Genomic DNA, 18,659 nt, shown 5'->3' with positions numbered 1-18,659 from the left:
GGGCCCAGGATGCAGCCCCCAACCCAGGGGGCAGCTGCAGTCCCATTCCTGGGACATATGAAACCCCAGCAAGAGATGCCCGGCCCCCTTTCCCCCCCAGCACACACCCAAGATGATGTTATTCCTTCTCAAAGCTTCATGCACAGCTGGAGGGTTATGCTTATACCACCTCCTGTGCCAGGACTGCTCCCTCCCCAGCGTGTCACAGGCTCAGGGGAGCCCCAAAGTGGTGCTTGGAGCATTGCTCTCCCCTTGCTCCCCTGTTGAGCCACTCAGGGGGAACACCACCAATGGGGGACAGTTTATTTTTCCATGAAAAAAAAAAAAAAAAAGGAAGAAAAGTAGGTAATTCCACAGCCTCCTAACAGATATTACAGTCATTGTCACCACAATGTGCAGAATAAATACCACTGTGACAATATTGCTGTCCTGAGACAGGAGGGCAGAGGCAGGGGGCTGGGACAGCAGGCACTGCAGCAGTCAGGAGGGCCAGAAACACTCTGGGAATCCTCAGTAGTGCCAGAGCAGTTCTGGAAGTCACCTACCAGACAAGCTGGGGTGGTTTCTGGGATCAGATGTGTGCCATGGCCAAGGGTGGCCTCGGGCACTTCCCAAAATCCCCTGCCCAACCCTTGACTATTCCCACCATCAAAAGCAGAAGCAGAAAATCTACAGCTGGGTGAGGGAGGGGGGAGGGCAGGACACAACCCAGGACCAGTCCTGAGCCCCAACAGCCCCATGACGTGCCGCCAGCAGAGCAGGCACCAGGGCCCGGGCCCTGAGCCTTTCAGCAGCCGGGTCAGTGGGAAGGAGAAGAGCTGGGACAGGGATCCCCATGGAGACAGTGGGCAACAGGGTGCGAGGACAGCTGGCCCTGGGGTGTCAGGATGCTCCCCCAGTTCAGAGGTTTAGCTGCAAGGTCCGGTTTAGGGCACCTCGAGCCAGCAGTGCCCAGGAGCAGAGCAGAGGGGTGGCAGCAGGAACGGAGCACAGGGCCAAGCAGGCATGGGGCGCTCAGCAGGGCACGGGGACAGAAACCATCATGGGGAGCTGAGGTTGGCTGCAGCTAGTCCGGCCCTGAGCCCCAGGCCCTATTTCTGCACATCGCCCTGCAGCAGGAGGACGATGGAGGGATCGCTCTTGGCCGCCTCCTTGAACTCCTCCAGGGAGATCTGGTCGTCCTTGTCCTTGTCCATCTTTGTGAAGATCTTGTCGACGCGCTGCTGGGGCGTCAGCCCGTCTTGGTTCATCCGCATCATGATCACAGTCCCCACCATCTTGTAGATGGCCTGGAGCAGGGAGAGCAGCAGGGTGGAAGCTGGGAGGTGCTGGGACAAGGCAGGGCTGCTGCCCCACACAGCCACCTTTCAGCCGAGGTTCCAGACACCAAAACCCATTCTTTGGTGGCCAAATGGGACCCAAACCTGTGAAAAGCCCACAGAAAACGCAAGCTACCCCGTTTACTGGAGCAGCAGTACCTCAATGATCTCCAGCATCTCCAAGCGTGTGATTTTCCCGTCCCCGTCCAGGTCGTACATCTCGAAGGCCCAGTTGAGTTTCTGCTCAAAGGTCCCCCTGGAGGTGACAGACAGGGCGCAGATGAACTCTCGGAAGTCGATGGTGCCGTCGCTGTTCTTGTCGAAGGTGCGAAAGGCGTGCTGGGCAAACTTGGAGGCGTCACCATAGGGAAAAAACTGCGGGCAGAGGAGAGGAGAGAGATTGGAACAGGGAGGGGAGCTCACAGGGAGCAGAGCTCGGCACAGCAGGAGGGGGTGCTCCGACCCCACGGGTTGTGCCCACTCAGAGCCCACCTTGATGTAGAGCTGCTGGAACTCCTCCAGATTGAGGATTCCGGTGGGGCAGTCCTTGAGGAAGCCCTTGTACCACTGCTTCAGCTCCTGCTCGCTGAACTCCGTGCTCCTCACCAGGTCGTCCAACATCTCTGGGGCCAGCTTGCTGCTGTGCTTGCCCATGGCTGTGCCTGGGATGGGAAATGTGGGGCTCTGCAAGGTGTACGGGGTGGCCGTGCTCCCCAGCATCCGATCAGCCCCACACAACTCCCACAGCAGAGCCGACCGTCCCGGCTGGTGGCACTCACACACTGCCAAATGCCACCGCAGTGACTGCTGTCCTGTGCCACGGCATCAAAATGAGGAAAAGTCCCACCTGCAGCGCCCACCCCACAGCGCTGCACCCGCAGTGCTGCACTGCATACAGCGGCCCCAGTGTCACAGCCGTGCCCACAGCGGCCCCAGTGTCACAGCCATGCCCGTTCCCTCACAGCCCTGCTGCCGCTGCTCAGCCCAAGCAGCAGAGGGTTCGATGGAGCTCCCGCAGCTGCTCTCCATGGATAAAGTTGAGGACAAGAAGCTCACGGGGGCACTCTGGGATGACAAGGTGTGGGGGCGGCTCGGAGGCTCCATCCTCGACACCCGCAGCAACGCGGCCCCGACGGCACCGGCCCCGACGGCCGCCCAGCCGCGGCCAGCGGCTCTCAGCCCCGACGGCCCCCCCCCCGTCCGCTCGTTACCTGTCCGAGCGAAGTCGGTACCGCTGGCGAAGGGGCAGCGCTGCCGCCCCCGGCTCTGCCCGCGCCGCTCCCGCCCCTCTCTCAGCCTCGAGCACCCGCCCCCCCCTCCCCCGGCACCGTCCGTCCATTGGCTGGGAGCGCTGTCAATCGGTGGTGGGTGGGGGGCGCGAAATGCGATGCTGGGGGGCGTCCTAGGGGGGCTAGAAGAGGAAATGGGCACCCGAGGGCGGCAGCACCGATCTCCGGGCGGGTCACAGCCTGGAGAAGAGCCCCCGCATCGCCCGTTCCGCTGCCGCCCGGGAGAGATGCTCGTTCCCAGCGCGGAAAGCGGAGCGTTTCCATAGCGATGTCTCTGCCTCTCCCCGATGATCTTCCCTCCCCCAACCCGCCCCCCCCCGGCCCGGTCTGGGCAGCGGGGCAGTGCCTGCAGCCACCAGGGCTGGGCCCGGAGCCGCGGAGCCACCCGAAGTCCCTGCGCGAATCTCACTCCCTCCGACGGGGCCAGAGGAACGGTTTATAAGCAGAGACAAATATTTGCAGCTGTGTATACACAGCGTGGCTGCAGGGATGCATCACTTCGGGGGCGGGAGGACCGGATCCCCTCGGACCCCCCCTGGGCCGAATGCATCGTCCCTGCGCCGCGCCGTGCCCGTGTGCGGGGCCAGAGACCCACCCGAGGCTGCACGGAGCGGCGGGGAGCAGCGGGGAGGGGGCGCGGCGGGGGACGCGGCCAAGGACGGCGCAGTGCCCCCTACCCGCGGCTCCCGACCCCTCCCCGTCCCACATCGCCGCGGGATGCAGAGGGCAGCAGCTTCCCCCGGCGGTGCGGGCGGGGCTGTGCCCACGGCGGAGCCGCCATAGGGTGTCACCCCACGGAACGCCCCGTTTTCCGGTGCTCGGAGCCCTCCACCCGCGGCGGTTGCGGGGATGGGATGACAGTGGCACCGAGTGGGTCCCTCTCGCTGCACCCCCCCCAGCCTCCAGCCCCCCAGGACGCCCTGGGATAAGGACAGGAATGTGGAGGAGCGTCGCCCCGGGCCCGCAGCACCCGATCCCCGGGGTGCGAGGCGTCCCCGCGTCCTACAGCGCGCAGAGACCCGCAGGGCCGCGAACGCTGCCAGCCGGCACGCAGCGGGTTAAGCGTCCCCGGCTTCCTCGCACTTGAGACGTCACCGTCCCCGGTGGCGTGGGGGGGCCGGGGGCCATGGGGGGCTTTGTGGTGCAGTCGGCAGCCGGCGCAGGGCTGCACGCAGCGGCGGGCGGCTCTTCACCCCGCACCTGCGTTGCGGGAGCGACCGCACGCACCGGGCGCTGCCGCCGCCACCACGGTGAGAACGGGGCCGGGTCGGGGCGGGGGGCGGTGGGGAGACCCGGGAGGGGGTGGCGGTGGCGGGAGGGTGCAGCCCCCGGGATGCTGCAGCCCGGGGGGGCTCTGCGGCTCCGCACCCCGGAGCCGTGCGATAAATCGGCCGCATCCGCAGCGGAGCCGGCGGGGAGGGTGGGGGCACTGCTGGGGGTTCGGCTCCCAGAGCGGGGGGGGGCAGCGCCGGGGGTCGCCCGGGGGCAGGATCCAGCCCTCGTGCCGCGGTGCCCCTGCTGGGAGGGATGCTCGTGGAGATGGTGCGGAAATAATCCTGGGGACACCGCGGGCGTGGCTGGGGGGGGACCCTGCTGTCCCCAGCGCCGCATCGGCTGCACACAGCGCTCAGTGCGCGGAGTGTCCTTCGTGGGGGATTTGGGGTGCGTGGTCCCTGTATGGTGACGTGCAGAGGGGAGGCAGGGAGCAAATCTCCCTCCTGAGAGCCCCCCACAGTGGGATGTGCTGCCCACCACTTCTCCCACCTCACACCATGGGCCAGTATGGGGGGAGTAGGAATGGTGCAAATGGGGTGCTGAACCTCAGGGCACACGGGGGACCATAAGGACACAGAGGGGCCCAGCCTGGCACTGCCACACATTTCCATTCCCTGGCACAGGGCAGAGGGGCTGCAGCCATCCCCATCCCTCCCCCAGTGCTGAGCCCCACACCAGGGCCAGGCCTTGCACCCATGTCCCCACAGGGACCCATCCGTGCTCCTCCCTGGGTGCCCAGCACCCCAGATCCCAGTCCTGGGAGCTGTGCTCTGCCCTTCAAGGACAAGCTCTGTGCGGCCGTGAGGTTGCGATACCATAATTTATGCAAACACCTGAGCAGAGCGGGTGAGGTCCCCCTCCAGGCTGACTGCTCCCAGCACCACCCTGCAGGGCACAGAACCCCAAAAGCTCCCTGATACCCATGGGGCGCAGTGGGCAACCCTTTGTGCCCCACAATGGGGTGCAGGCAGCAAAGAGCAAAGCCAGCCAGCAACACGGGGACAGCCACCCCTGGGGAGCTTCGGGGTGATGTGGGGATGGTTCAGCACCACGTGCCCCATGGTGTCCCCACCCGGGAGGTCTCCACGGGGGACGTGGTGCACAGGGGATGCTCGGCCGGTGCCGGTGTGGAGGCATCGACTGCATCTCGAGGAAGCGCTGGATGGCTTCCAAAGCACCGGCTGCTGGCAGTGAGAGCAAGCAGAGGCAAATAAGGTGAAGGCTGGAGGGCGTGTGGGGCTGCCCCGAAGGGCCGTGAGCTGCCCAGGGGCTCTGACCCCACACCCCCCCTCAGGTCTCCACCGGCCCATGCAGTAATCAGGGCGCGTGGCACAGCACCTGCTCTCATCATCGCTGCACCGCACACTGAGGTAAGGAACCAGGGCTGCAGCCACGGTGTGGGTGATGGGCTTGTAAATCGAGTCTGTGGGGCAGAAATCCTGGTGTGGGATCCTCCCCACCCAGCCCTGCCTGTTAGGGCTGCCCATAGCGGGTTGTGTGGGGAGGACACCTTGTCCTGAGGGCTGCTCTGGGGCAGTGAGCAGCGCGCACAGGAAGCGCAGTGCTTGTCTCCCTGCCTCTAGAAACTGAAAACACAGAGAGCAGCCTCACATCCACTCACAGCCTTGTGCTCACAGCTGGGAGGGCAGCGGGGCTGGGGGCAGAGGGGTGCAGGTAAGTGCCACCATGGTGGGGGGTGAGGGGGGTCCAGGGCGCGCGGTGGCAGCGCGGTGCTGTTCCACTCTGTGCTGTTTCTCTCGCTCAGGTCTGCTGGCCATGGGCAACCTGATAAAGGTATTGGGCAAAGATTTAGAAAACTGTCCTCATTTTTTCCTGGATTTTGAAAGTAAGTCCCGTGAGCAGGGTGAAGTGGGGAGGGGGCTGGGGCCGCTGCGGTGGCCGCTCCCCAGAAGATGGGGACAGGCACAGAGTCCTCAAGCAGCATCGTGTCCTTGAGGCTGTCCTGGATGCACCCTACAAAGGCTGCATGGGGCTGGGGAGCGAGGCTAGACCCGAGGAGATGTCCCACACCTGCCACAAGGGTCCTGCATGGGGACACATCCCAGCCAAGTGAGGAGGACATGGGACACGTGCCAGGACCCGGCACAAGGGACGTGCCCGTTGCTATTAATCAGTGGCACTTGGAGGCCATGCAGCACGTCCCCCTGTCACCATGGCTGGGACAGCCTGAAGGCTGGGGATGCCGGGAGCGAGGCGGGAGGACCTGTGGCACAAGGGTTGGGCTCAAGCACCCCAGTGCCCACAGGTTCCTGGTACGATGCCTGTGGATGCAGCTCAGGGATGCTCCTGTACAGGCTGTGTACAGGGATGCGATGGCAGATGTGGCCGTGGCGGGGGGCTCAGCCTGGCGCAGCCTCCAGCCCCTTCCTGCCTCCCCCTCCTTCCTCCCAGAGCTCAGCGCAGAACGAGAGCGAGGGGCGTAAATATAGAGCAGCAGCAACCGCGGGGCCCGGCCCCGGCCGCGGCGGGAAGAGGCTGCGCGCAGCTCCGCATCGCCGCCAGCACCAAGCATCCCAAAATAGGCAGCGCGGCCGGGGCTGGGACCGCAGCAGGAGGGGCCCTCGGTGCACACAGCCCTCTCCATCCCTCTGCGCGGGGCTGCGGCCGCTCCCCAGGACCCCCATTCTGGGACTCACCCACCGCATCGCCCTCCTCGCTGGAGCCCGGCGGCTCTCCTCGCTCCGCTCCGCTCCTTCCGCTCCATCGTTCATCGCAGCGCCCATCTCCATCCGGGAGGAAGAGGGCCGGGAGGATGGGCTCTGCCCCGCTGCCCGCAGCACCTCTTCCCCGATCCCACCTCGCCGTCATGCTTTTTTCCTCTTGTTTCTTCTCTTGCAGGTTTCACATGGGGAACCTTCTTAAAGTGTTGACTTATAACGAACTTGAACAAGGCCCTAATTTTTTCCTTGACTTTGAAAGTGAGATGGGATTTTTATTTTCCTTTTTTTGTTTCTTACCTTATGAGTTCCACATCCACGCCATTTGAGTTCCCATGCCCGCCGTTCATCGCACCGCCCCCATCCCAGACGCCCGCCCCATTGCCGCCCCAGGGATCTCCCCGGGGAGGGGGCAGCCCCATGGCCGGTTGCTCCCACTGCACCCCTCAGGGTCAGCCCCCCGGGGTCAGCGCGGGGCAGGGGCTGCTCTGGGGCAGCGGGACGGGGACATCACCAGCCGCGGCCGCCCCGTCCCACTCAGAGCCCTCCGGGTTTCTCTCCCCGGGGCGCTGCCCTGCAGATGCGCAGCCGACAGAGGCTGAGACTGCGGTGTGGAACCAGGTGAACGCCGTGCTGGAGGAGTCGCAGGGCGTGCTGGCTGAGCTGCAGTCCTACACAGGTGCTGGGCAGGAGATTCGAGAGGTGGGTGCAGCCCCCGCCCCGCTGTTCTCCCCGTAGCTGGGGGTCACCCCGCTGCTCTCCCCACAGGCCATCCAGAACCCTGGGGACCTGCAGCTGCAGGAGAGGGCATGGAGCGCCGTGTGCCCCCTCGTTGCCAAGCTGAAGCGCTTCTATGAGTTCTCTCTGCGGCTCGGTGAGCCCTCCCCTGCGCCCTCATTGCACTGCCATTGCAATCCCGCTGCGCTGCCCCGTGCCTCACTTTCCCCACCTGGCACTGGGGTGACAGCAGTGCTCTGTCTACAGAGAACGCTCTGCGCAGCCTTTTGGAGGCCCTCACCTGCCCCCCGTACCCCCCCACGCAGCACCTGGAGCGGGAGCAGGCCTTGGCCAAGCAGTTTGCTGAGATTCTGCACTTCACCCTCAGCTTTGATGAGCTCAAGGTGTCCCCCGTGGGCTGCAGGTCCCACGCTGTCCCCATACCCAACCCCACATCAGCCCCAGTGCTGATTTTTTGCATGATGCTGAAGCTGGGCCATGGAGCATTGCCCTCCCAGCCATGGGGCTCACCCTGGGCACACTGAGCAGCCCTAATCCCGTCCCCTAATGCTGTGCTCCCCCTAGATGACCAACCCCGCCATCCAGAATGACTTCAGCTACTACCGACGGACCATCAGCCGAAACCGCATCAACAACCTCCAGGTGAGAGGGGCCCCCCAGGACCACCTCCCTGAGGAACAGCGGTGCTGCCACCAACCCCATGCCCCCCCCACCCCACAGCTGGATGCGGAGAGCGAGGTGAACAACGAGATGGCCAACAGGATGTCCCTCTTCTATGCCGAGGCCACCCCTATGCTCAAAACACTCAGCAATGCCACCACCAAATTTGTCTCAGAGGTGAGTGGGGCTGGGGCGCTTGGAGGGGCTGAAGCAGTGGTGTGAGGAAGCCCTCTGGCTCCAGGCAGGGCTGGGACTGGGCTGGGGACCCTGCAGGAAGCCCCCGGGGTCCCTTTGCTTTCAGAACAAGACGCTCCCAATTGAGGACACGACCGACTGCCTGAGCACCATGGCCTGCGTCTGCAGGGTGATGCTGGAGACCCCGTGCGTATCCACCCTGCGGGCACTGGTTTGGGGTCCTTCTGCTCCCTCCCCAGCTCTGACCCTCTCTTTGCAGGGAGTACCGCAGCCGTTTCACCAACACCGAGACGCTGCTGTTCTGCATGCGGGTGATGGTCGGGGTCATCATCCTCTATGACCACGTCCACCCTGTGGGGGCCTTTGCCAAGACCTCCAAGATCGACGTGAGTGCCCTTGGGGGGAGGTCACAGCCACGCCGCATGTCCTAAAGCAGCAGCGATGCCTATGGGGCACACCCCATGGGGACACCTCTGTGTGAGCTGAGCCAGAGGGGAATTTGATCCCTGGGGGCTGGGAGGGGGGGAAACATATGGGTCCATTTGGGCACTCACCACCTCTTCTGTTCCCTGTGCAGATGAAGGGGTGCATCAAAGTCCTCAAGGACCAACCCTCCACCAGCACCGAGGGGCTCCTGAATGCACTGAGGTGAGCAGGAGGGGGGGGAGCAGGGGGACCCATCTGCTCCCGAGAGCCCTCCATGGCTGCGTGGTGACGGTCCCCACTTCCAGGTACACCACCCGGCACCTGAATGACGACACCACGTCCAAACAGATCCGGGCGCTGCTGCAGTGAGCGCAGCTCCGCATCCCAGTGCACATCACTGCGTCACCCACACCATGCCCATGCCACTCATTTTGTACGGAGGGAAAAGGGACAACAGAGATTACACAGAAATAAATCAGAACGGCCCCAAAAAGCCACCCTGCCGTGTTCCTGTGCACCCCCCCTCCCAGAACAGCTCCTGGATGCGCTCCCACCGCCCTGAGAGCAGCGCCCAGGGATGTGGGGTGCGGGTGGCACCGCGGGGACATTGGGCCAGGCAGGATGGGGCTGGGGATACCGGGGGTACAGGCATCGCCCCCGGCCTCACACGTGCAGGGGAGAGGAAGAGGAAGGAGCATCGCTGTGCTGACTGCAGGAATCGGCTCGGCCCCACCCGGTGGATTTTTAATATACGTGATTAAATCGCCACTCACCTCTTTTTTTGTACCTCTTTTTTTTTTTTTCTTTTGGGGGGTCGGTTGTGAAATAAGATGACATTTAATCTGTCCAAGGACGGAGCGGGGCCGTGCGCGGTACGTCCAATCCCGGACACGCGGGTCCGATCGTCGCAGTCCGCCAAACCGCCACCGCCGGCAGAGGGCGCTGTGACACCGCGACACAGCGCGACGGCGCCGGGGCCGAGCCGGGCGTGGGTCGCTGATGGGCGCCTCGTGCTGCCGCAGCCGGAGCGGCGGCCCGGAGCCTCGCGCCGCAGGGAGCCCCGCGCAGCGCCCAGGAGCTGCAGCTCAGACCGCAGCCGCGCCGCTCAGCGGGGCCGCGGGAGAGGACAGCGACGTTGCAGGGCCCGGCCCGAACCGTTTTCTAATCCCAGTGCAATTAATGACCTTATCTTTGGCCAAAGCCATTTAGGTTAAGTGGCCGGCGCGATGGGCTCGGCGGCTCCGGCTGCACAGATGGAAGAGCCGCGTTTGTCTGCGGATTAGCGGAGGGCAGATGGAGCGAAGCGCCGCGCCCCAGCCCAAGCCGCTAGGCCCCGGCAGCGGCCTGGAACCGGAGAGCGCAAAACCCAGCGGGACCGGGGAGACGCGGGCATCGCTCAGCGCTTGGGCGGGCCGGGCGCTCAGCCACCGGCACCACGCCGCCTCCGCCCGCCGCCAGCCGCGCACAGCGCAGCGCCGCCCCGCGCTCAGTCCAACGGCGGAGCTGAAACGCGCCGGCTTCTCGAGCAGCAAATCGCCGCGGAGACGCCGCCTCCGGCCTTGCGTGGGAGCCGCGAGCACATCGGCAGCCGCCACCTCTCGGAGCAACAACGCTCACCTGCTTCGCGCTGCCGGTGCGCGCTCCCACCTTCCCTTTCCCAGCACGGCTGAGTTAGCGATGCTGACAGCTGCCCGTTCTCCTGAGCCATAGGGGAGCCGCTGCCCCACAGGAAGAGGGCAGCACAGGGCAGGGACCCGTCCACACAAGCAAGCTCCGAACAGAGCAGGCAGGTTCGAGCTATTGTGGTGGGTATATAATGTATCTGCTGGGAAAACAAAGTTCGTATTAAACCGATTACGGATATTAAACCCACTTCTAACGACGCGGCCATCTGAGCGTCCCCAGCAGGCAGAGCAGACGATCCCACCCCTCACTCACAGAGCTGCTCCACGGTGAGGCGACGCATCGCACTGCAGGGCAGCAGCGAGTGGGGCTTCACCCCCAGCCTCAGCGCATCTATCGCCCGGCACGGCCCCGAGCAGCGGGCCCTGAGCAGGGCCGAGCCCACAGCCAGTGCACCGCGGTCAGCAGATGGCAAACAAGTCTGGGCCAGAGCAGGGCTTCAGCTGGAGCCGCACAGCATCCCAACGCTGGCGCCCAGCTCCGCACAGTGCTGGCACGCCAAAGTGCACCCAGCTCTCCCCAGACATTGACTTCAGTGCAAGCTTCCTGCATGCTTCTACCCAACAGCCCAAAGCAGCTGCCTCATGCAGCGCCACAGAAATAATTCGGTGCTGATGAACTTAGGTTTACTGCAGAGCCCCAGGGGCAGATCTGCCCACGCGGCCCTTCCCCTCGCAGGCTGTGCCCCAGGAGCCATCTGACACACGGTGATTTGTGATCAGTCGAAGGAAAAAACGGTGCTCCACCACCTCCAAAGCCTCCCAGGAGGATCCATGATCCAGGGATCCAGGAAACCCAGGAGAATCCCTATTGTGCTGGAAAAGGCCTCCTGGCTTTCACCAGAGCCACAAGTGGGGAACGAAGACAGCGCTCCCATTCTCGAGGAACAAAGCTGAGGCAGCAACTGCCTCACAGACACACAGCACCAGGAATTTGCTGCTCAGCAACTCGGATTCAAATGCAGGAGCGGGTCCCACTGCCAAACCACAGCGTAAACCCCCAGGAATTCAGCTTGAACCAGGACAGACTCATCTGCTGCAAATTTGATGAGATCATTTCCAAGTTCCCGTTTAACAGGTGCCAGCTCTTTCTGCACCTGCTGCGCGCGGCCTGCACCACGCTGAGAACATCTGCTCAGCTCCCGGAGTGAAGCTGCAAAAAGGGGACGGGAAGAAGGAGCCGGGCTGGACATCCCACCCTGTGCCTGGAGCAAGGAACCTGGGCCAGATGGAAACAGAGAGCAAGCAAGCTCAACTTTTTTAATAGGCAGGGGAACCCACAGTAATCCAGTGCCTTTATTTCCATATAAATTCAAAAAAAATCCTCTCCACAAAAAGGCAGTGAGAGCTCACTTGGGCCCTGAGGTGCACTGCTGGCCAAGCTGCAGGAGCACAGTACTTCTGTCTCTGAGAACAACACACCTGGAGACACAAAGGAGAAGCTCCACCTTCCCAGGGACAGCGTGAGCCTGCGGCCGGAGTGAATGCAGGGCACGGGACGCCCAGCAGCCTTGGCCCAGGGCCAGCCCTCTGCAGGCAGGGCAGGAGAAGCAGGGAACACAGCAAGACGAGGCCACATAAAGGGGCTCTGACGCAGCCCACGGCCTTCTGGCTGTCACTCACACACCTGCCTCATCCCCCAAAAATGACTCGGCTCCTTTGGGTCAAGGCCACCCAGGACTCGGCCTTTCCCCGCCGTCCAGGTGGAAGCACGTTCACAAGCCTATGGAAAAGGCATGCTGCTGTCCTCGCCCGAGGTCTCTGCACTCCTGCTGTCCCTCGCCGTCTCTGCAGCATGCTCAGCAGCCTCCAGCTTCTTTCTCTTCTTCAGGTGGTGCAGGTGGGCTTTGGATCGTGTGTGAGCTGGAGGAAGAGGCAAACAAGCTTTTAACTCTGGGGAACCTGGGGAAGGGAGCTCCTGGCCTGATTTGCTCTGCATCAAACAATCAGGGCGCAGCCTTCAAGCCTTCCCCTGAGGAGAAGAAGGTGGGAAAGGGAAAAGTCCCGGGTTTGTATGCAGAAAGCCCCCAGCTGTCAGGATGCAATGCCCCACAAGTTTGCTCTACCTGAGCTTCCACCTGCAGGAGGAAAGAAAGGCAAGTGTTAGCAAACACTGCAGAATGTGCATGAGGAGCAGTGCTCCATCAGCCCATGGAACGAGGCCAGGATCATTTGTAAGCCTAGATGTGCCTGCACCGCAGCACTGGGTGCATCGCAGAGCAGACAGGGACGGAGCCCAGAGCACAGTTCTGCTTTTGCACAACTCCAGGGCAAGGCCTGCAGCTACGAGAGCCCTGCAGGAGTCTGACGGGAGCAGAGGTGTGATCCCAAGGAAGCAAACTGCACTGACAAACCAGGGCAGCAAGAGCTGCACTTCTGTTTGCTGCCAAGGGCAGCAAAACCTCCCATGTCAGTGGTATTATCTACAAAGCAGGAGCTCTGTCTAACCAGACCAATGTAACAGCAGCAAGGCAGTTTCGCTGTTGCCAAGAGATCAGAGTGGCAATTAAAGCAGCAAACTTTTCAAGCAGGGCCTTAATTAAACAATAGTATGTTCTTGCTGAATCAAGGCCCTGAGGTGTTTTCCAGTCATCCTCTTCTGTCAAAGGATAAAATTGCAAAGCTGCTGCTTCATCGCAACACCGTGGGGTCACCCCCAGCTTGAAACAAAGTCACAGCCCTTACAATTTGTTGTAAGCAATGCCAAAGCTTAGAGCAGCTCAGGAAGCACTGATTTCAGCGGTGCCACACACCGTAAAGTTAGAAGTTAAAAATCTCCTGGAGCCAGCGGGGTTTTGGGGAGCAGACCCAGAACTATCTGCAACTTAAAGCAGGAGAGCAGACTGCAGGCTGACCCAGCCCCCACTACTGCCTTCACTTCCTTTTGAGCTCTTGCATTTTGCAGTTAAATAGCACCAAGTTTGGGGCAATCCTTCTGCCATCTGGGATTGCAGCCACATCCAGCAGGATGCTGAGAACACACAGCTGGTCGTGGTTTGAAACGGTGCATCTCAACCTGGGACAACGTCCCCAGAGGAGAAGCTGTTCCAACTGTTGTGTCTGCAGCTACCTTAGGGTGCTCCCACCCTGCCATACATCTTTACAACTTGCTGCACCTGGAAGGACAGCACACATTCTGCTAATTTTCAGAGTTCTCTGGCTCTGAAGCTTCTTGAAAGTACCTCCAAGCTCCAGCACCTGAGACTGGCTGCAATGCCAGTTATACTTACAAATTGGTCTGGTGGAAACGGCCTCCCCACAGCGAGCCAACTCCCACCTCTGTTTCCAGCAGTTCCCTGGATCAGAGGTAATGAATGGCTCATTCAAATCTGATCACCAATGATCTGGGCACGGCTTATCTTTGCGTTATCTCTGCATATTCCGCATTCGGGCAACACAAGGAGGTTTATCAGTTCCATTTCTGCAGTGTTTCTCAACTACTTTCTGTTTCTGGTTCTCAGCATGAGCCTCGCAGCACTGATAAATTCTGTTAACCTGATTCCAACAGAGCGCTTTTAAACTAAGTCCACTGAAAACAGAAAATTCTTTACTATCATCACTGCAGCTGGGAATACCTTTTTTTTTTAACATACAAATACGAAAAATTATAGCAAAACCAAGCAAAACCACGCCATTACAGACATTAAGAACCTTTCTTCTCACACAGCATTTCAGAAAATCTGAATCTGCTCTGCTTTTAGACCAGCTGAAGTGCTCACAAGGACGAGCTGGGGCCAAACGCAGGCATCTCACACAGAACCCAGCGCCTGGCGTGACGGCAGCGCCGCGCAGTGCTCCCCAGGGCAGCCCGACAGATGGCTGCTGTGGCACAGCTCCCGCACCCCCCTCAGGCCTCACAAATGGCTGCTTTCACACACGGGCTGTAAGCAATCCCTGAAAGCCCAGGATCGTGTGCTGAGGGTCACCTGGCCACGCAGCGCCAGCCAAGGAGGTCGCCTCACGCCGCTCCCTGCGCGCAGCCCCGCTGTGCCGAGCCCCGCAGGCCCTACCTGCCCACTCCCTGTCCCCGATGATGACTCTGCTGCAGAGCTCACACACACGATGGCTCCGTTTGTTCTCCTTCACATCACACTCCATCTTTACCGGCTCCACGGGCGGCTTGCGTCCCTGTCAAACACATGATGCCTCAAATGAGTTTCCATCCAGAAAATCTGCCACGGTTGTGTTCACTTCAGTAGGGTTTGGGCTGTGAATTTTCTGTACTCAGATATAATGTCAGGAGGACAGAAGATGCACTTTTACTATGCAAGACCAGCGGAGTGCTGAGCGCTGAGAGAAACTCTCAGCTTCGACACTGCTACTGCAAACAGAAACACGCATGGCTGATAAGGACACAGACAGCCCCAAATGTGGGAGAGACCGAGTGCCGAGTTACGGGGTCTGCAGTAACTGAGGAACAGGCTTCTCAGGCACAGCTCACACCTCAGTGCTGCTTATCCCATACCTGGATGAAGCTCTCCACAATCTCCAGAGCAGGCTTCAGCACATCTTCCTCCCACCGCAGGAGATCAGACACCTCCAAGCCGTACACTGGGGGCACGTTGGGGCCAGGACCTACAAGGACACAGAGGTGAGTGCCAGCATCCCCCAGCCTGGTGCCCAGCACCCTGAGCAGTCAGCATGCAGGCTCTGTGGGTTTTATACCTCAAGAGAATCTGCTCTTTCATCAACCTGTCCTTCAGCACCCAGGAGCAAATAGCACCAGCCTTTCTGGAGCCAAAATTACCTGAGACCTCAGCTTGCGGGCAAACAGCAGTAACACCTCAGACTCAAGGCAAGCAACTTCATGATTGCCTGCCTTCAGGACAATATTAAAAGTCAGAGCACAGTAAGCAAACACTTCATTGCTACCATGGTCCACAGGAGGCCACAGAGAATGAAGAGCTAGATGGATGCATAAAGCCATCACACAAAGCTGTGCTTACAAGGAGGTGCACGCACAGAGCCTGGGTGATGAATCTTTTGGTGCAGGCTCTTGTTCAACTGTGCTGCTCAGAGCTGTCATTGCTGGTGTGGCTGCAGCAGTTCTCAGCTCACAAAAGCGGGCTGAACGGGAGCTGCTTTGTCAGTGCCTCCACCTGACAAGGCAGTTACAAATCCACCACTCTGCCCTCGCAGACTCAGTATGAGGGTGGGGGGCACTGGCTGCAGCCCACTCAGGCAGCACAGCCACAGCCAGAGCACACCGCTCCCTTTGGTGGCAGTGCTGGCCCACAGTGGCTCGACTGCCAGCAGCCATCGGGCACACAGCCCTGCTCGGACAAAGCCACCAGAGGCTGCCGCATGCCAGGCTCCAGCAGGTGCTGCTTTTTATTGCTATAACCACAAACAAGTTCTTGATAGGACTGATCTGAAGCACACCTGCCACCAGAAAGGTGAGCCACATCCGCCAAACACATGGCTCCATGAAAGCTCTTGCACTCTGTTCAAAGCCTATCTTTTGACTCGAGTTTCCTCCTGCCTTTTGTTGTTGTTGTTACTGTTTTGCCCCTACCCAGCACCTTTCAACAAGTGCCCGGCTCCCAGCTGCTGCTGCTGGCCCTGCTCCAAGGCTGGGCTGATATGTGGAAGCCCTGCTGGCTCCCTGCCACCACAGCAAGCAGGGCCTGGTGTAGCCAATGGGCTCTGGTCCCTAATCCAGCGGGCATCTGTCAGCTGGGCTTCTTGCCTCATACAGGGGATGTGTGCGAGGGCCTGCTGGGCATCCCCTTAAGATCCTGGGGGCGGCAGGGATGCTGCAGCCTGCTTTCATCCATGGCTGCTGGGCACAGGGCCAAGCACTTGGTTGCATCGCTCCTGAGAGGGGAAGATCTTCCCTTGACAGGCAACCAGTGTGCACAGCAGAAGCAGTGAGAAGCTGTCTCTCTGAGTGTCTGGACAGACAGCTGGGGGCAAGATGAACATAGGCGGCATCAAAGCAGGGGAGAAGAGACACGAGAGCAGGGGTGGTGAGGCAGCACAGGAACAGAGGACTCACGTTTCAGGAAGCGGTTTCGGACCCATTTGTTCTGCCTCCGAGCATATCTCTTGCTCACCTGTTTCAGGGCTTGGATCCCTTTGAAACAGAGGATGTAAAAATACTGTGTCAGCACAACTCTACAAACTGAGCTTGAAGCAGAATGAGAAGAGCCTGTTGGCTCCAACAGGGGGGAAGTCATACAGGACAAAAGTTTCCTTTGGATAGTACCATGCTTGCTTAACAGAAATGTTTCTGCTATCAGTTTGGAGGTCTCCAAGCCAGCAGGGAGAAGCAGTCAGCACAGCAAATCCCCTGTCAGAATACAGGGGCAGTGTCAGCACAGAAGGGCTGGACAAAGTATCCCAAACGCCCTGGGGGAAAGGGCCCCAAACCGGTGCCCCAGAAGCTTCCAGCAAGTAGGACAATCTTTTCATGGGCTGTCCTGCTCTCCTAATCCCTAACCTGAACATTTCTCTGTTCAAATAGAACTCAAGATTTCTTGTTCCATCCACAGTGAACCTACAGGATCATCTATCACTGTACAATCTCAGTGTTCAGTACCAGACTTATTGTATCCCTCTGTAATCTTCTCTTTAACAGACACAACAAAGCACTTCAGTACCAGCCCTGTTTAAGCATTTCTGTGGTTTCCTTGGTGTCCATCTCCTTTGAACTGAACTCTCACTGTCTGACTGCCTAGTACCTCTGCTGTGCTGAGGAGCAGAGCAGCCCTCTAACAGCACCACATTTCTGAGCTCTATCTCATTTCTTCTTTCTGGCCTTGTTCTCCACAACATGCAGAGCCCAGCTGGGATTCTATCACCCACATCACTGGTGCATCAGTTTCAGATCCCAGGTCACTATCTGCCCAATACATCTTACAAGAGGATCTGAGGGAAAGGAGGGAGGAATTATCTGGATGTGCTCAGAGATGCTCTGGAATGCCGAGTCCCTGTCCTTCTGGTCTAGCTGAAGTGAAAACTGCATGGAGAAGGGTACAACCCAACTCCAGCAAGACCTGTCCCAGGTCTGAGCTTGGTTCAGACCAAGCTCTGTCACCTGGAGCTGCGCGGGGCGGAAGGACGTAGGGTACACAGGGTGCTCCTCCCACCTTTTTGCAGTAGCAGGGCACTGGTCTCAGGTGAGCAGTTCCCCTCACTGACAAGGTACTCGTGAAACTCCTTGAAACCAATGGACTGGAAGATGCCGTGCTGATAATCCTGCCTGGAGAGGAAGACAATAGCCAAGAGTCAGGGCCATCTCTTTCAGAACAGTGGGTGACCCCAACCTTCCCTGTGACAGTTGGGTTTCTGTGTCTCAACCTGTAGAGAAGGACACCCCAGGAGACACAAGACTGTGGCATTAGGGGACAAGCTAGACACAGGAACACACAGCAATGCCTTCAGTGAGGGAGCTGGCTTCTCACCCACCGATTTTCAGTCACCTTTTCTTGATTGTAGCGCTGGTGGAAGTCCCGCAGCTCTTCCAGCAGCCCTGCAGCCAGCATATCATCCACCCGCTGGTCCAGCCGTCGGTCCAGAGCTGGGAGGAGGAGGGCAGGAGTTGCTCAGCTGCTCAAGTCATGCACCTGGAGACCCACAGCTGGACCTTCTGCACTCCCAGCCTCCTGATCCATATGAAGAAGGCAGAGCCCAGCAGGCGAGGAGTATGAGTCCTCTGTCATGCCTGCTGATGCCAAAGGAATTGCTGCCTTCTCCAGTGAAGAGGCTGGGGCAGGAATAGGGAGTCAGCCTTCACCCCTCATCACATTGTGCAGTCAGTCAGGAGCTGTGCAATGCCCACTCTCACCTGCCTGGTCTGCATGAAGCCACAAGATACAAGAGTGTGGGTATTTTAGGGGCCCCCCTAAGGGTCCCCCACCTTCCTCCTCCTGCTGCTGCTGCAAGATTTCACTGTGGGGGATCCCCGTCTCTTCAAACACTTGGAGGCTCCTGTAAACAAAGACAGACAGAGCTCAGAGGCTGGGTAAGGATGAGCTTTTCCATTTCCCCAGCAGCCCTGGGGGCTCCAGCAAAGGGAACCGCAGACATTCACTGCGATCCAACCCTCTCATGTGGGGGAAGGGCAGGCTTCAGCTCCCTCCATGCCCAGCATCCCAACCACACCCGAGTCCTAGGGGTGCAGAGCAGAGTACAGTGGTGGCACCCCAGAACACAGCCACCCACTCCTGCCTGGCACCGGCACAAGCGCTGCAGGGGACGGGCTTCTGGCTCCAGCCCTGCCCTTTCCAGCCAGGCAGGGATGCAGGTAAGGGGCCAGCACTGTCAAAGCTGGAGGAGACTGTGAGACATCAACACCAGGGAGCCAGAGGAAGCCGCACAGTGTGTCCTTCCCTCTGTCGTGTCCTGGCCCCCCCCCCCCCCCCCCCCCCCCCCCCGCCGCGCGCGGGGGGGGGG

At 60.3% G+C, this 18,659-nt stretch overlaps 3 protein-coding genes across 5 annotated transcripts in view; 1 reads left to right on the top strand and 2 right to left on the bottom strand.

The window, feature by feature from the left end:
* Positions 1-198: 198 nt before the first annotated feature.
* HPCAL4 (hippocalcin like 4) lies at positions 199-6,904 on the bottom strand. 3 transcript variants are annotated; one of them, XM_042887862.1, is made up of 5 exons: positions 6,862-6,904; positions 6,541-6,758; positions 1,812-1,981; positions 1,479-1,694; positions 199-1,289 (listed from the first exon to the last, which is right to left on the bottom strand). In XM_042887862.1, the coding sequence occupies exons 2-5, from the start codon at positions 6,710-6,712 to the stop codon at positions 1,092-1,094; spliced, it is 756 nt and encodes a 251-aa protein (XP_042743796.1). In that variant the 5' UTR covers positions 6,713-6,758; positions 6,862-6,904; the 3' UTR covers positions 199-1,091. The 3 variants fall into 3 exon arrangements, with proteins under 3 accessions (XP_042743796.1, XP_042743797.1, XP_042743798.1); XM_042887863.1 differs by lacking the exon at positions 6,862-6,904 and adding an exon at positions 5,222-5,668 and having other exon boundaries at positions 6,541-6,625; XM_042887864.1 differs by lacking the exon at positions 6,862-6,904 and adding an exon at positions 5,222-5,306 and having other exon boundaries at positions 6,541-6,548.
* LOC122189063 (CYFIP-related Rac1 interactor A-like) lies at positions 5,660-9,309 on the top strand. Its single transcript, XM_042887865.1, has 10 exons — positions 5,660-5,729; positions 7,142-7,263; positions 7,330-7,435; positions 7,546-7,682; positions 7,864-7,941; positions 8,020-8,136; positions 8,261-8,340; positions 8,414-8,540; positions 8,732-8,802; positions 8,886-9,309. The coding sequence occupies exons 1-10, from the start codon at positions 5,660-5,662 to the stop codon at positions 8,947-8,949; spliced, it is 972 nt and encodes a 323-aa protein (XP_042743799.1). The 3' UTR covers positions 8,950-9,309.
* Positions 9,310-11,508: 2,199 nt separating this feature from the next.
* The window catches only part of TRIT1 (tRNA isopentenyltransferase 1), a 14,279-nt gene continuing 7,128 nt past the window's right edge, over positions 11,509-18,659 (bottom strand). Inside the window, 7 exon segments of the mRNA XM_042887845.1 lie at positions 11,509-12,125; positions 14,273-14,390; positions 14,728-14,837; positions 16,261-16,338; positions 17,354-17,466; positions 17,673-17,784; positions 18,052-18,194. Of these exon segments, the coding sequence (XP_042743779.1) occupies positions 11,986-12,125; positions 14,273-14,390; positions 14,728-14,837; positions 16,261-16,338; positions 17,354-17,466; positions 17,673-17,784; positions 18,052-18,194 (814 nt within the window). The 3' untranslated portion in view covers positions 11,509-11,985.

Source organism: Lagopus leucura, unplaced genomic scaffold, assembly GCF_019238085.1.
Source record: "Lagopus leucura isolate 7727_CA_CO unplaced genomic scaffold, USGS_WTPT01 Super-Scaffold_100123, whole genome shotgun sequence".
NCBI classification, from domain to species: Eukaryota; Metazoa; Chordata; class Aves; order Galliformes; family Phasianidae; genus Lagopus; species Lagopus leucura.
Note: the sequence above shows the minus strand (reverse complement) of the source record. Positions and strands in the feature narration are given on the sequence as shown.

Bases quoted from the DNA above. Each gene is read 5' to 3' on its own strand.
- LOC122189063 (XM_042887865.1), top strand. From the start codon at position 5,660: ATGGGCAACCTGATAAAGGTATTGGGCAAAGATTTAGAAAACTGTCCT. The intron at 8,137-8,260 runs GTGAGTGGGGCT...CTTTGCTTTCAG, and splicing joins CCACCAAATTTGTCTCAGAG to AACAAGACGCTCCCAATTGA. The intron at 8,803-8,885 runs GTGAGCAGGAGG...CCCCACTTCCAG, and splicing joins GGGCTCCTGAATGCACTGAG to GTACACCACCCGGCACCTGA.
- HPCAL4 (XM_042887862.1), bottom strand. From the start codon at position 6,712: ATGACGGCGAGGTGGGATCGGGGAAGAGGTGCTGCGGGCAGCGGGGCA. The intron at 1,982-6,540 runs GTGAGTCCCAGA...TTCCCATCCCAG, and splicing joins CGAGGAGGGCGATGCGGTGG to GCACAGCCATGGGCAAGCAC. The intron at 1,695-1,811 runs GTGGGCTCTGAG...CTCTGCCCGCAG, and splicing joins TCCAGCAGCTCTACATCAAG to TTTTTTCCCTATGGTGACGC.